The 12,247-nt window shown below is 53.2% G+C and overlaps 1 protein-coding gene across 1 annotated transcript; it reads left to right on the forward strand.

Moving 5' to 3' along the window:
• Positions 1 to 517: 517 nt before the first annotated feature.
• LACTBL1 (lactamase beta like 1) lies at positions 518 to 11,664 on the forward strand. The gene is made up of 6 exons (XM_045895489.2): positions 518 to 581; positions 3,071 to 3,180; positions 5,164 to 5,321; positions 6,315 to 6,550; positions 9,614 to 9,719; positions 10,683 to 11,664. Exons 1-6 carry the CDS (start codon positions 533 to 535, stop codon positions 11,662 to 11,664), a joined length of 1,641 nt encoding a protein of 546 aa, XP_045751445.1. The 5' UTR covers positions 518 to 532.
• The last annotated feature ends 583 nt before the right edge of the window (positions 11,665 to 12,247 follow it).

Genomic DNA, 12,247 nt, shown 5'->3' on the forward strand with positions numbered 1-12,247 from the left:
AAGATCTAACAAACTTGAGTGGTGAGTGCCCTGCCCTTGGAGAACTCGCACTCCATGAGGAACATCAGCTCATAGTAGTCCAACAACAGTCCTATTAGGGAGTTGGACTTGTACCACGATGGAGGCTTGTACAAAGTGCCGTGGAGGGGACCTGGATGAGGACGGCTGGGGAAGGCAGCATTTCAGCTGGTCTTAGGTATTTTATTAAGTACACAGGAGAGAGATGGCATGCCCGGCTGAGGAAACAGGCTGTGCAAAGGCCCAGGGGTGCGGAGGTGCACATGTGGCACAGCTGTTGAAGAGATCATACCGGGAAGGACCTTAGTTTTACAGGTGTGGTATGTCCCCCAAGCTGTGGGCTCTCATGATGTCTGGGTGCAGCTAAGGCATGGTAGGGGTCCCGCTGACCGCCATGGGGCCATGCCCTGTGTCCTTCCCCTTCCAGGTGGGCCAGCCACCCCGCCTGCCGAAAGTGAAAAAGAAGTGGCTCTTCCCAGCTTCCTGCAGCTTCTTCTTCCTGCTCTCTGTGGTTATGGCTGGCTGCTTCCTGTGGCAGTACCACCTCCCCAAGCTGAAGACCAGTGAGTGCACCAGCATCCTTGAGTTGCTCCCCACCCCTGTGGGTCCTGTGGGCTGGGAGCTGTGATTGGAAGGTGTAGGGGCAAGGCCACAAGATTTAGACTCAGAAGCTCTGGCCTTCATTCGGACTCCAGCTCTCCCTAGCTGTGTATCTTTGGGCCAGTGTGTGACCCTTCTGTGTCTTGAGGCTCTCACGGATCCCAATGCCACTGGGGTTTCCTTAAACTACCTAGTCTGGCTCTAAAACTCAGGGTCCCCCAATATGTGCAAATGGAGTTTCTCTCGCCTGGTCTTCGGCCCTCATGGTAGGATCTCCAGGCCCCACACCCCCTAAATCCTCTCCCAGCTATATCTAAGACCCGGGGAGGAACAATGAGGTGTCCAAGAAATGGGCAGATGCTGCCATTTCTTGGAACCTCTCCATCAGGGGCTGGTCAAGGCTTGGCAAATGAGCCACCCCTGCTGGTAATGTCCACAGGCCTTCTGTTGCTATAGCAACCCCTCTGACCTCCAACCTGCTGGGATCCTGGATCATCCAGAATCTCAGGCCTCCGCTAAAGCTAGGGAGAATGTCTCGCTCCATTCCTGTCATGTTACAGATGTTCAAGGCTCAATGAGGTGGCCTGGGCTCCCAAAGTCCCACAGAGCTATTTTGCAGAAGTGGCTCCTTTTATTTTCCTGTTGGCTTTTTCCTTTCCCACCCCAACCTGTTCTTTCTAGGATAAATTCCTTTATCAAGGGCTTCTTAGTCCCTCAAGCAAACAGTCCCCAGGTAGGTGGGTCAGCCTGTCCTCCAGGGCCATGCTTCTGAAACTGTCAAACTACCAATCCGAAGCAGACCAGCATTACTATAAATAGATACAAATGAAATTAAATGAAAAAAAGAGAGAGAGAAATTAGATGGAAAAAAGGATTATAAAACAGAAGCCCAAGTTTTAAGATTCAACACAAAACTACTCCATCAAACTGCTATAGAAGTTTCTAAATGCATGCTCTCAAATTTTCTCCTTCGTTTGTCACAAATGGGAAACAAACAGTTCATGGACCTGCTTGGGTCTGCTGAGCACGGTGATCTAAGTCCTCTCCCTCGCGTGGGCACCACCTGAGAGGCTGTTAGAAACGAGGACGCTCTGGCTCCACACCGTAGCTACTGAATCAAATCTGCATTTTTTTTTTTAAGTAGGCTCCATACCCAGCATGGGGCCCAACATGGGGCTTGAACTCACCACGATCCTGAGATCAAGACCTGGGCTGAGATCATGAGTTGGATGCTTAACTGACTGAGCCACCCAGGGGCCCCTCAAATCTGCATTTTAAGATTGCCAGGTGACTTTTTGTGCACGTGCCTATTAATGCAGGGCTGGAGGCACCAGCCCTCCTGGAGTCCCAGGCTGAGCAAAGCTTAGGCTTTGGCTGAGCCCTCCCTACTCCAATTATTAAACCTATGGCAGGGAGTTGTTGAGAGATCTTCCCTAAGGTTTGTCATTTTTCTGTTTGGGACCCTATTGGTTACTGAATGCTGAGTAAGAAGCCACCCCCAAACCTACTGGCTTCGAGCAAAGTGATTTATTCCTTCTCATGATTCTGTGGGCTTGCTGGCAGTTCTGCTGCTGGTCTAACCTGGGCTCTTTCAATGCAGAGGGCAAAGTCGCCTGGGCAAGTCCCTGCTTACACACACTCGCTCTCAAGGCTGCTATTCCAGGCTTATCCACAAGGGGGCAGTGGTCCCAGGGAGCAAATGATTTAAGGCCTAATTTTGGAAGGTGCTCCGTCAATTCGTCCTGACAAAGTCAGCCAGATTCAAGCGGTGGGAGGAACTGGAAGAATATTCTAGACTGTTCTTCGAGGATGAGGGGGAGGTCTGGGGCCTCTGTGATGATCTCTCAGCCTGAATCCCATCCTGCCAGGGCCCACACCTTCTCCCCCGAGGTTCCCAGGAAGCCATACACCTGGACCAAAGCAGAATGCGATTTAGAGCTGATATCCCAGACACAACGCTCTGCTGACAGAAGGCACTGTCCCTTATGGGTTAGGCCTGAAGCCCAAGTGAGGCCCAAGTCTACTTCTCCACCCAAATATAGAATCAGAACTAGAGAAACAGAGACAGACAGACAGACAGCCATGGCTGAGCCTGTCCCCAAGAAGCCAGAACTTTTTTAAGTCAGCTGACTACATGGAGGGAGGAAGCTGGTGAAGCAAGAGACAAGAGCTGACCACTGGAACCGTGGCCTGATTGGCATTTTGAAGGCCAAGCATCATGTGGCAGGCATGGGACTGTCCCTTCTCCCAGGCAGACTCTGCCTTTTGCCCCTTGCTGCCCATGGTGGGTCGCTGTGCCCTGCTATCTTCTGGGGAGGCTGTTGCCAGCTGGGAGGGCTGGCCCCGAGGCATGGCTCTGGTCTTTGCTACCACCTTCCCATCTCTTCCAGGATGACCCCTAGACTCCTATCCTGATCTCTGTCCCCCACTCACCGCGTGATGTTCCCTCCAGGTTCCCTGGGACCAGAGGTGACTTCTGCCCCTGTGAGGATGTGTCCCCGGCACCCGGAGCCTGTGCCCCTGACCCACCCCCTCCCTGTGTTGAAGGAGGCCCTGGAAAAGGTCAGTGATGACCCAAGAGGCACCTCAGTGTATGGGCTAGGCCTGGGTGATGAAGGGGAGGGCACGTTCTGGACACTAGCAGTGGTATTCATTCATTCATTCATTCATTCATTCATTCATTCAACATACAATTCTCGAGCACCTACTCTGTGCTAGGCACCAGGGAGATGGCAGGAAGAAGATCCTGTCCTGCTCTAAAGAAGCTACTAGTCTGGAAGTGACAGAATAATCAATTCAAATAACATCTATAACTGAGGGGTAAGAGTGAGGGTAGGAGAAGTTTAGGGAACTATGGGGTACAGAGACCTGACTTTGGGGTCAGGCAAGGCTTCTGGAGGGAGTGCTGTCTACACTGAGATGTGAACAAGTAGGAGATACCCAGATGATACGCGTTTATACAGTAAGGGAGCTTGGGGGAGTGAAGCGTGTGCTCTGCAGAGAGGGGCCGGCATATGCACAGGTCCAGGGGCAGCGGAGTGAGGGTGAGGCACACACAGAGAACTACATAGAAATTCAGGCTGGTGGGGCCAGAGGCAGGGGAGGAGGACAGAGCCCTACCCCAGAGGCCGGCGTGGTATCATTAAACACACGCCCCCTACAGCATAACTGTTAGCGCTGCAGGGCAGCCCACACTAGAGGGGGCTGTCAGCCGGCGCTGGTCTGTGCCCGTCAGACCCCAGCCCCGGTCACTCACTTCAGGAGACACACAGACAAATGAAACATCACGCGGTGCGGGGATGTGAAATTGCTGTCCGGGACAGCTGAAGGGACGGCCGTCCACACGAGAGAAGGCATGGGCCGCGCAGAGAGACACCATGGCTGCCTGCAGTGAAGCAGAGGGAGCAAGGTGGTGCTCTGAGCCTCCAGGGTCACAGTCACGGAAATGAAACAAAGCGGCAGTGATACCCATGGCCGCCCTTAGTGGGCACCTAGGACATGGCGGCCTCTTGCCGGGGATGTGAGTCTCCGTGGACAGAGCAGGACCCGGAGGCGCACAGGGCGAAGCTAGCGCTGGGGCGGGAACCACAGGTGGAGAGAACTCAATTCCGGATCTGTGAAGTCACTTGGCAGGGCGGGCGGGCCGTGAATTAGGAGCTAGGGCCGGAGTTCGCCTGGGCTTCTCATCCTGACTCCACGAACCATTAACCACTTGGGCGAGTCACTTCGGGTCTCATGAATTCACTTTTCTCATCTGTAAAATAGGGAGAAGTGAGCACTGACTTGTTATGAAGATTAAGTGAGAATCACATTATATGATGCCTGGCACGTGCCAAGTGTCCCAACAGATACAGGGGTTCTCACTGGCACGGCATTTCATTATTGAAAACAATGTCTTTTCTTTTCTTTTTTTAAAGATTTTATTTATTTGACAGAGAGAGAGACAGCGAGAGAGGGAACACAAGCAGAGGGAATGGGAGAGGGAGAAGGAGAAGCAGGCCTCCCGCCGAGCAGGGAGCCCGGTGCGGGGCTCGATCCCAGGACCCTGGGATCATGACTTGAGCCAAAGGCAGACGCTTAACGACTGAGCCACCCAGGCGCCCCAACAATGTCTTTTCAATCAACGTTCAAAGAGGGTCTATGGGTCCTCTATCGTGAATTCTCCAACATTAGAGGGCCAGACCAGGCCGGGCTGGACGTGTTCTAGGACATCAGACAAGGGTTCAACTAGACCAGTAGTTTAACCCTTCCCTCCTTTTACATTTTGCCAAAGAAATGTTTCTTTGAACAAAAATCTTATGAGGAAGCCCTACACAGAAAACACATTTAGTGGAGCTGCTCTGGTTGCAAGTGGGTGGGGGTCCCATCCCAGGGGGTCTGAGAACCGGAGGTCTGGAGGCTCCAGCAACAGTGCGGAGAGAAGGGAGAGGAGCCGGGCCCGGGCTGCTGTGTGCAGGGGGTGGTGTGGGAGTGGGCCTGGCGTGCAGAATGAGCAGAGGGTGTCTCTGTGCCTGTACTCTGAGCCTCCTGCTCTTCTCCTCCGAGGTGGACCGGATCCTGTATCAGGCGCTGTCTGCCCCGGGCCTGGCTGCCATGTCTGCAGTTGTCATCCACAATGACACTGTGCTCTGGACTGGGAACTTTGGGAAGAAGAATGGCTCAGACCCAGCCTCTGGGCCCCCCAATGAGTACACCATGTACCGGTCAGCTGGGTGACCTCCAGAGTCCTCTAGAGGGGGGCAGGGATGGGAGGACAAGGGAGACCTAGGAGGTAGGGGGACTCAAGATAATCATGACTGGGGGTCCAAGCTGCCAGGGTCCTTTATTAAGTCCTGACAATTTTATAGATGAGGAGACTGAGATCCAGAGAGGACCAGAGAGTGCCCAACATCACATGACGACAGGGATAATAGGTCAGGAAGGAATCCCTTCTGGAGAGCCCTTAGCCCAAAATCTCCCTAACTAGAAAAGGCTCCCTGTGTCCCATTCCCCCCGCCCCACCCCTGCTATCTGCCACAAAGGGACTATAACCAGTTCCTGGGCCTTTGCCCCAGGTCCCTGTCAGTTGGCAGCAGTGGTCCATTTGGAAGAAACATGGGACCCTCTGCTGCACATCCAGTCTCCCCTCCTCGGGGCTGCCTGTGGGATCCTTAAAGCTGACCATGCAAAGTAAACATGCTCACTCCCAGAGATACTGTGAGGATGTCAGAGGTTCCATTCACACTGCACCTGTTATGCGCCAGACATGGGGCCAACAATTATATTTGCTATCACTTACTGAACACGTACTACCTACCTGCTTGGTTCGTTGCCAAGCACTTTACATGCCCAATCTCATTCAATCTTTTCTACGACCTGTGAAATGGACAATGAAACTGAATCTCAGAAAGATCTAGTACTTGCCCAAGCCCAGTTGGCCAGTGTGAGGAAGAGGTATGATCCCAACCCACATCTGTCCCAGAATGGGAAGGGCCTGGGGTGAGGCCTGGTGTGGGGATGGTGCTCAGGAGTATCCACCCACCACTGTGATATCTCAAACATCCCAGAGGCAGTTTGACAGAGGCTGGTGAATTTCCATCTGAGACACTGGGTAAGGGTGGACTCAGTGCTTTCCTAGAACTGGGGTGTGGGGGTGGAGGTGGGTTGTGGGGCCAACTGCATGTCCTCTGCATCATTGTGCCCTTAATACTGTCCAGGATCTCCAGCATCTCCAAGATCTTTCCAGTCCTCATGCTGTACCGGCTGTGGGAGGAGGGCATCGTGGCCTCCCTAGATGACCCTCTGGAGCGGTATGCCAGCACCTTCACCATCAACAACCCACTGGGCCTGGCATCGGCCCCTGCACAGAGCCTGATGGACAGGCTGGAGGAGGTGGGCCCAGCCCCAAGGCCTTCGCCGGTCACCCTCCGAAGGATGGCCAGCCAGCTCTCAGGTGAGCAGCTCCGGACTTTTCCAGCTCAACCCAAACCATTTCAGGTGCGGGAACTGAGCAGCAGGTTCTCATCCAGCCTGGCCATACCACCCATTCCCCGAGCCAGGCCTAAATGGAAACACCTAAATATCCATAAATGGGGGACTGGCCAAATGAACTAGGACAGGGCTCTATAATCAAATAAAATGCAGCCCCAGAGAAAAAGGCAACAATGTTCTTTAGGTACCTAGATAGAATAAGGTACAATGTTAATTTAAGCGGGAAAAAAAGCTCAAACAGCATATGTTAGATGTTACCATATGAATGGATAAAATAACATACACACATATAGTGCATACAGGTATATGAATGTATATGTGTTAGAAAGTATAATGTACACATTACATAACACACTTATATAAACTATATGAATATACACATACCTGCCATTCCGTCATTTCAAAAGGTCTGAGGTCTCAGTCGATGGACGTGGCTGGTTATCCCTTCCGAGCCCAGATGGTGTACCCGAGGCTCAGCGAGAGGATGGAGCCTCCTGAAGTAGCTCATGTAGGACAGGATCAGTCTTCTTGAGGGAGAGCGGCCCAGTGGTTAAGGGCATGAGCGCTGAAATTCCAGCTCTGCCCTCTCCCAGCTGTGTAATCTTCAGCAAGTCATTTAACTTCTCTGAACCCTATTTTTCTCCTCTGTAAAATGACTGTGGTTTACATTATTATTGGGGATTAAATGAGCTAATGAGCATAGAGCACCTGGCACACAGCAGGTACTTGTCAATGTAGCCTTGGTTATTATAGCCAGGGTTAGACCTAGGTTTAGCGGGGCCTCATGTGGATATAATCCTGGGGCCCCTCTTTAAGAATACATTATTAAAAATTCAAAATTAGATACAGTTCTTGGAAGGGGCCATGCAGCTGAGGAGCCTTGAAGCTTAGGCTCCTCCCGCCTCCTGTTAAATCCACCCAGGTTGTAACTCTGACTCCAGGGCTCCCTCTAGGGGTGTGTTGTGGATTCTTCTCTATCCATACCCAGGGAACCCAGCACCCTGTGCTTGGTTAGTTTTAAAACATCCCACATGTCTTCTCCCACAGTCCCAAGGGCCAGCTGCCTGCATTAACTCTGTTTTAGGCTCTCAATGTCTTTTATGATTGACTCTCACTGTGATCACTATGATTGGCTCTCATTCCTGGAGCTTTTCATCACTTCTCCAAGTTAAGCCTTCCAACACCTCACAGGGAAGCCACTGCGGGTGCTTCAGCCCATGTGAAGATGAGCAAGTAGAGGCTCCGAGAGGTAAAGTACATGGTTTGTGGCCATACGGCAAGAAGCGTCAGAGTCAAGGGGTGCCTGGGTGGCTCAGAGGTTAAGCATCCAACTCTTGATTTCAGCTTAGGTCATGATCTCAGAGTTGTGGGATCGAGCCCCATGTCGGGCTCTGTGCTGGGCGTGGAGCCTGCTTAGGATTCTCTCTCTCCCTTTCCCTCTGCCCCTCCCCCCTCTTCTATAAAAAAAAAAAAAAGTGTCAGAGTCAGGACTTAAACCCAGGGGCGCCTGGGTGGCTCGGTTGTTAAGCATCTGCCTTCGGCTCAGGTCATGATCCCAGGGTCCTGGGATCAAGCCCTGCATCAGCTCCCTGCTCGGCAGGAAGCCTGCTTCTCCCTCTCCCACTCCCCCTGCTTGTGTTCCCTCTCTCGCTGTGTCTCTGTCAAATAAATAAAATCTTAAAAAAAAAAAAAAAGAACTTAAACCCAGGACTCAAGACTCCATCTCCCAGTTGCTTAAGCCAAAAGCCTTTGAGTCACCCTGATACCTCCATCCCCCACACCCTCCACATCTTCTCCAGTAGCAAATTCTGTTGGCTCCTCACTCAAAATATATCCAGAATCCAACCACTCCTCACCGTCTCCACTGCTAGCACCTGAGTCTAAGCCACCATCAATTAAACATGGATTTTTCAAGTCTCCTCACAGGCTTCCTTGCTTCTGCCACTGCCCCCCAAAAGTCTGTTTTCAAACAGCAACCTGAGCAACCCTGATAAAATATACATCAGATCACATCACTCTTCTGCTCAAAACTCCTGCAGTGGTCACATCCCACTCAGAGAAAAGCCAAGTCCTTCCAGCACCGTCCAGCACCTTATGGCATCTGGTGCCTACACCCCCAATATCTCTCACCTCCAAAAGTCTTCCCCTTCTCACTCTTCTCTTCAGCCACACTGGCTGTTCCTCACTGGTCCTCAAACATGCCAAATCAGTCCTGCCTCAGGGCCTTTGCACTAGCTGTTCCCTCTGTGGGAGACATTCTTTCCTCACACTGCTGCGTGGTTCTCCCCCTCACCTTCTCCGGCTCTTACCTGCTCACAGGTCACCTTCTCTCTGAGGCCTTCCTCTGATCACCTTGGATAAAATAATAATCCCTCCCTTCTTACATGCAATTATTTTTCTCCACAGTATGAGTATTTATTTATCATCTGTCCCCTCCCCTAGAATGGAAACCCCATGTGGGCAAGGACTTTATTTTGCTCACTACTGAACCCCCAGGTCCCAGAACAGTCCTTGAAACAAAAGGGATGCTTGAAAACTACTGAGTAGAAAGATGTAAAGAATCCCAGTCCTGTGACCCTTCCCATACTTGTTGCATCCAATAAACAGAAAATTCCAAGTGGGCAGAGGAGCCAATTCCAAAAAACCTGTTTGGGTACTGACCTCAAGATTTTTGTGGAATCAAACTTCCATGGTGGATGATAACAATTATTTTTTTGAACAGTTACTATGACCAGGCACCATGCTAAGCATTTTATCTCAACTAATCCTCACATGAGCCAAATTAAAAGGAAATTATTTCCTTCATGCTACAGATGAGGGGACTGGGGCTCAGAGAGGTTAAGTGACTTGCCCAATATAACACAGACAGGATTAGAGGTTTTTTTTTTTTTTTTTTTTTTTTTTTTTTAAGTGATTTTGTGGTTCTTATCTCTCAATTCATGGAAGGTGGGGGAGGGAGCGCACTCGGGGGCCCACTATCCCATGCTCAGCTGGCCCAGCAGGTCTGATCACTGCTCCTCCCCAGGGCTGCCCAGAAGGCTCCGCTCGACTTCGCTGCTGTGGAGGGGCAGCACCCAGGAGGCCCTGAGCCTACTCAAGGATGACGTACTGGTGGCAGACCCGGGAACCAGGTGAGGAGTGTGTCTGATGCCCCACCCACATTAGGAACCGCCCGAAGTGACACACCTCTCCTAGGAGAGAGTCTGTGTCACCTCATCCTAGATAGCTGGAGCCAGGGGACACTTCAGGGATCCCTGAATGCATCCCGTATTCCACAGCTGAGAGGACAGGCCCAGACGGGGGGCACAGCCAGGCTGGGGGGAAGGTGGGCCCAGATCCAGTTCTGTGTGAACCCTGTATTCTGTCAATTCATCAAGTCAGCTTTTACTGAGCATCTACTCAGCTGAGATACAGCACCTAGCTACTGAGATACAGCAGGGAACGAATGTAACCAGGCTGCTCCTCAGGAAGTGTACATTCTTCTGAGTGAACAGTGGACATTTTCATCAGTGAACAGATAAACAAAAGAAATACAGTTTGCCAAGTGCCATAATGGAAATAAATGGAATGCTGATGAGACACGGAGTGGATAGCTGGGGTAGCCATTGAACAAACCCCCACTCTGGGAGCAGGAGGGTTTGGGAGAAGGGAGGGGTGAAATCCTGCCTCCTCTTTGTTATCCTTCAGCTACAAGCTCCCTGTCATTTTTGCCCCACAACAGTCCAAGACTCTAGTCTCCCATTTGATAAAATAAATCATATTAAAGTGTAAAGACCCAATAAGATTTGTTGTACCACTTTCCCAGGTGCACTGCCGAGTCCAACTCTTCCCCAAGTTGCTGTGTACCCCTGGGCAATTCTCTGCACCTCTCTGGGCTTTAGTCTTCCCAGATGTAGGATAGTGACTTGGATTCACTGACCTCTGGAGTCTCTGCCGAGTCTGACCATCTGGGATGCAGTGAAGCAGGTTCCTTCTCAACCTCACCCAGTCCAGTGAAACTCTGGTGGCATTTTAGACTGGTGGCGTGGGGCTCTTTAGGGCGTGCAGATAATTCCTCCAAGGCCACATCCCAGTTTGCACCTTTCTTCCTCCAGGTGCCATTACAGCACGCTGGCCTTCTCGCTTCTGGCCCATGTCCTGGCAGCGCACACTGCTGAGGGTGACTACCAACGCTGGATCTCGGAGAACGTGCTGGAGCCGCTGGGGATGGAGGACACGGGCTTCGACCTCACGCCCCTCGTGCGCGCCCGCCTGGCGGCTGGCTTCTACGGCAGCGGGCGGCCCGCGCCGCTCTACGACCTGGGCTGGTACCGGCCGTCCGGCCAGATGTACTCCACCCCCGCCGACCTGGCCAAGCTGGCCATGGTGCTCCTGGGCAGCGGGCCCCAGCGGCTCCTGCGGCCCGACGCGGCCAAGACCCTGCTGGCGCCGCTGCTGGCCTGCTCGGGCGCCTACTTCGCCAACGAGACGGGCACACCGTGGGAGTTCCACGCGCAGCGGGGCTACCGCGTGGTGCGCAAGGACGGCGACCTGGACGGCTACGCCGCCACCTTCTCCCTGGTGCCGCCGCTGCGCCTGGGCCTCGTGCTGCTCCTGGCCGGGCCGCGGCCCCCCGGGCGCGACCTGGTGGCGCAGGCCTACGACGTGCTCCTGCCCGCCGTGGAGACGGCCCTCCGGGAGGCCGAGCCCCGCCCCGCCCCGCCGCCCAGCGCGCGCCCCTTCGCCGGCTACTTCACCTTCGCCAACCAGACCTTCTACGAGGTGCGCCCCGGGCCGGCGGGCGAGCTGCGCCTGCGCCAGTTCGGGCCGCGCGTCGAGGCGCTGGTGCCCCCCGCCTTCCGCACGCTGGCGCTGCGCCACCTGCGCGGCCGCGTCTTCCAGCTGCACGTGGCGCGCCGCTTCCCGTGCGCGCTGCCGCTCGGCGACGCCTGGCTTTCCCTCGAGGCCCAGCACGGGCAGCTCGTCAACTTCTACCCGTTGGACGGCCACGGGCTCTCCCCGGGCTTCGACGTGCCGGGCCTCAACACCTACCGGGTGCTGAGGCTGCAGCGCAAGCCCGTGTTCAAGACCCAGTGACGCAGGGCTCTGTCCCTCCGGAGCCTATCCCTTCCTTGCCTCTGGAGCCTCCCCCTTCCTCGCCTCCGGGCTTTCCGATCTAGATTCGGAAGGTGGAGCTGCGGAGATGTCTCCTAGAGAAGCCGAGTCGTTGGGCAAAGTGGCACAGGCATTGCTTTTCAAAGTGTGGGGTCTGCGGACCACCGCCGGTTTTTGAACGTTTTGTTACGTAGGGGGTGAAAGAGTTAAGTACAGAAATTTAGCGTGAGCATTTAGAAACGTGCACAGCAAGCTGACAGAGTACTTTCTTTAAAAGATTTTATTTATTTGAGAGCGAGAGTGAGCGAGCGAGAGCGAGCAGGGGGAGGGGCAGAAGGAGAGGAAGACTCTCAAGCTGACTCTATGCTAAGCCGGAGGGGAGGTGGGACTCGATCTGACCACCTGAGCCAAAATCAAGAGTGGGCTGCCTAACGGACTGAGCCACCCTGGCGCCCAGAGTACATTTGTGTCTGTTGCATATAAGGCAAAATACGGGCTTGTGTTTTGTCTTTTAAAAATCAACCCTACTGAGTGTTAATTTACACAATTTATATAAATTTTTATA

The sequence above is a fragment of the Mirounga angustirostris genome, unplaced genomic scaffold, assembly GCF_029215605.1.
Source record: "Mirounga angustirostris isolate CCGP_5_RB_7025 unplaced genomic scaffold, mMirAng1.0.hap1 SCAF_4, whole genome shotgun sequence".
NCBI lineage: Eukaryota > Metazoa > Chordata > Mammalia > Carnivora > Phocidae > Mirounga > Mirounga angustirostris.

Bases quoted from the DNA above. Each gene is read 5' to 3' on its own strand.
- LACTBL1 (XM_045895489.2), top strand. From the start codon at position 533: ATGGCTGGCTGCTTCCTGTGGCAGTACCACCTCCCCAAGCTGAAGACC. The intron at 582-3,070 runs GTGAGTGCACCA...TGTTCCCTCCAG, and splicing joins CCTCCCCAAGCTGAAGACCA to GTTCCCTGGGACCAGAGGTG. The intron at 9,720-10,682 runs GTGAGGAGTGTG...TTCTTCCTCCAG, and splicing joins GTGGCAGACCCGGGAACCAG to GTGCCATTACAGCACGCTGG.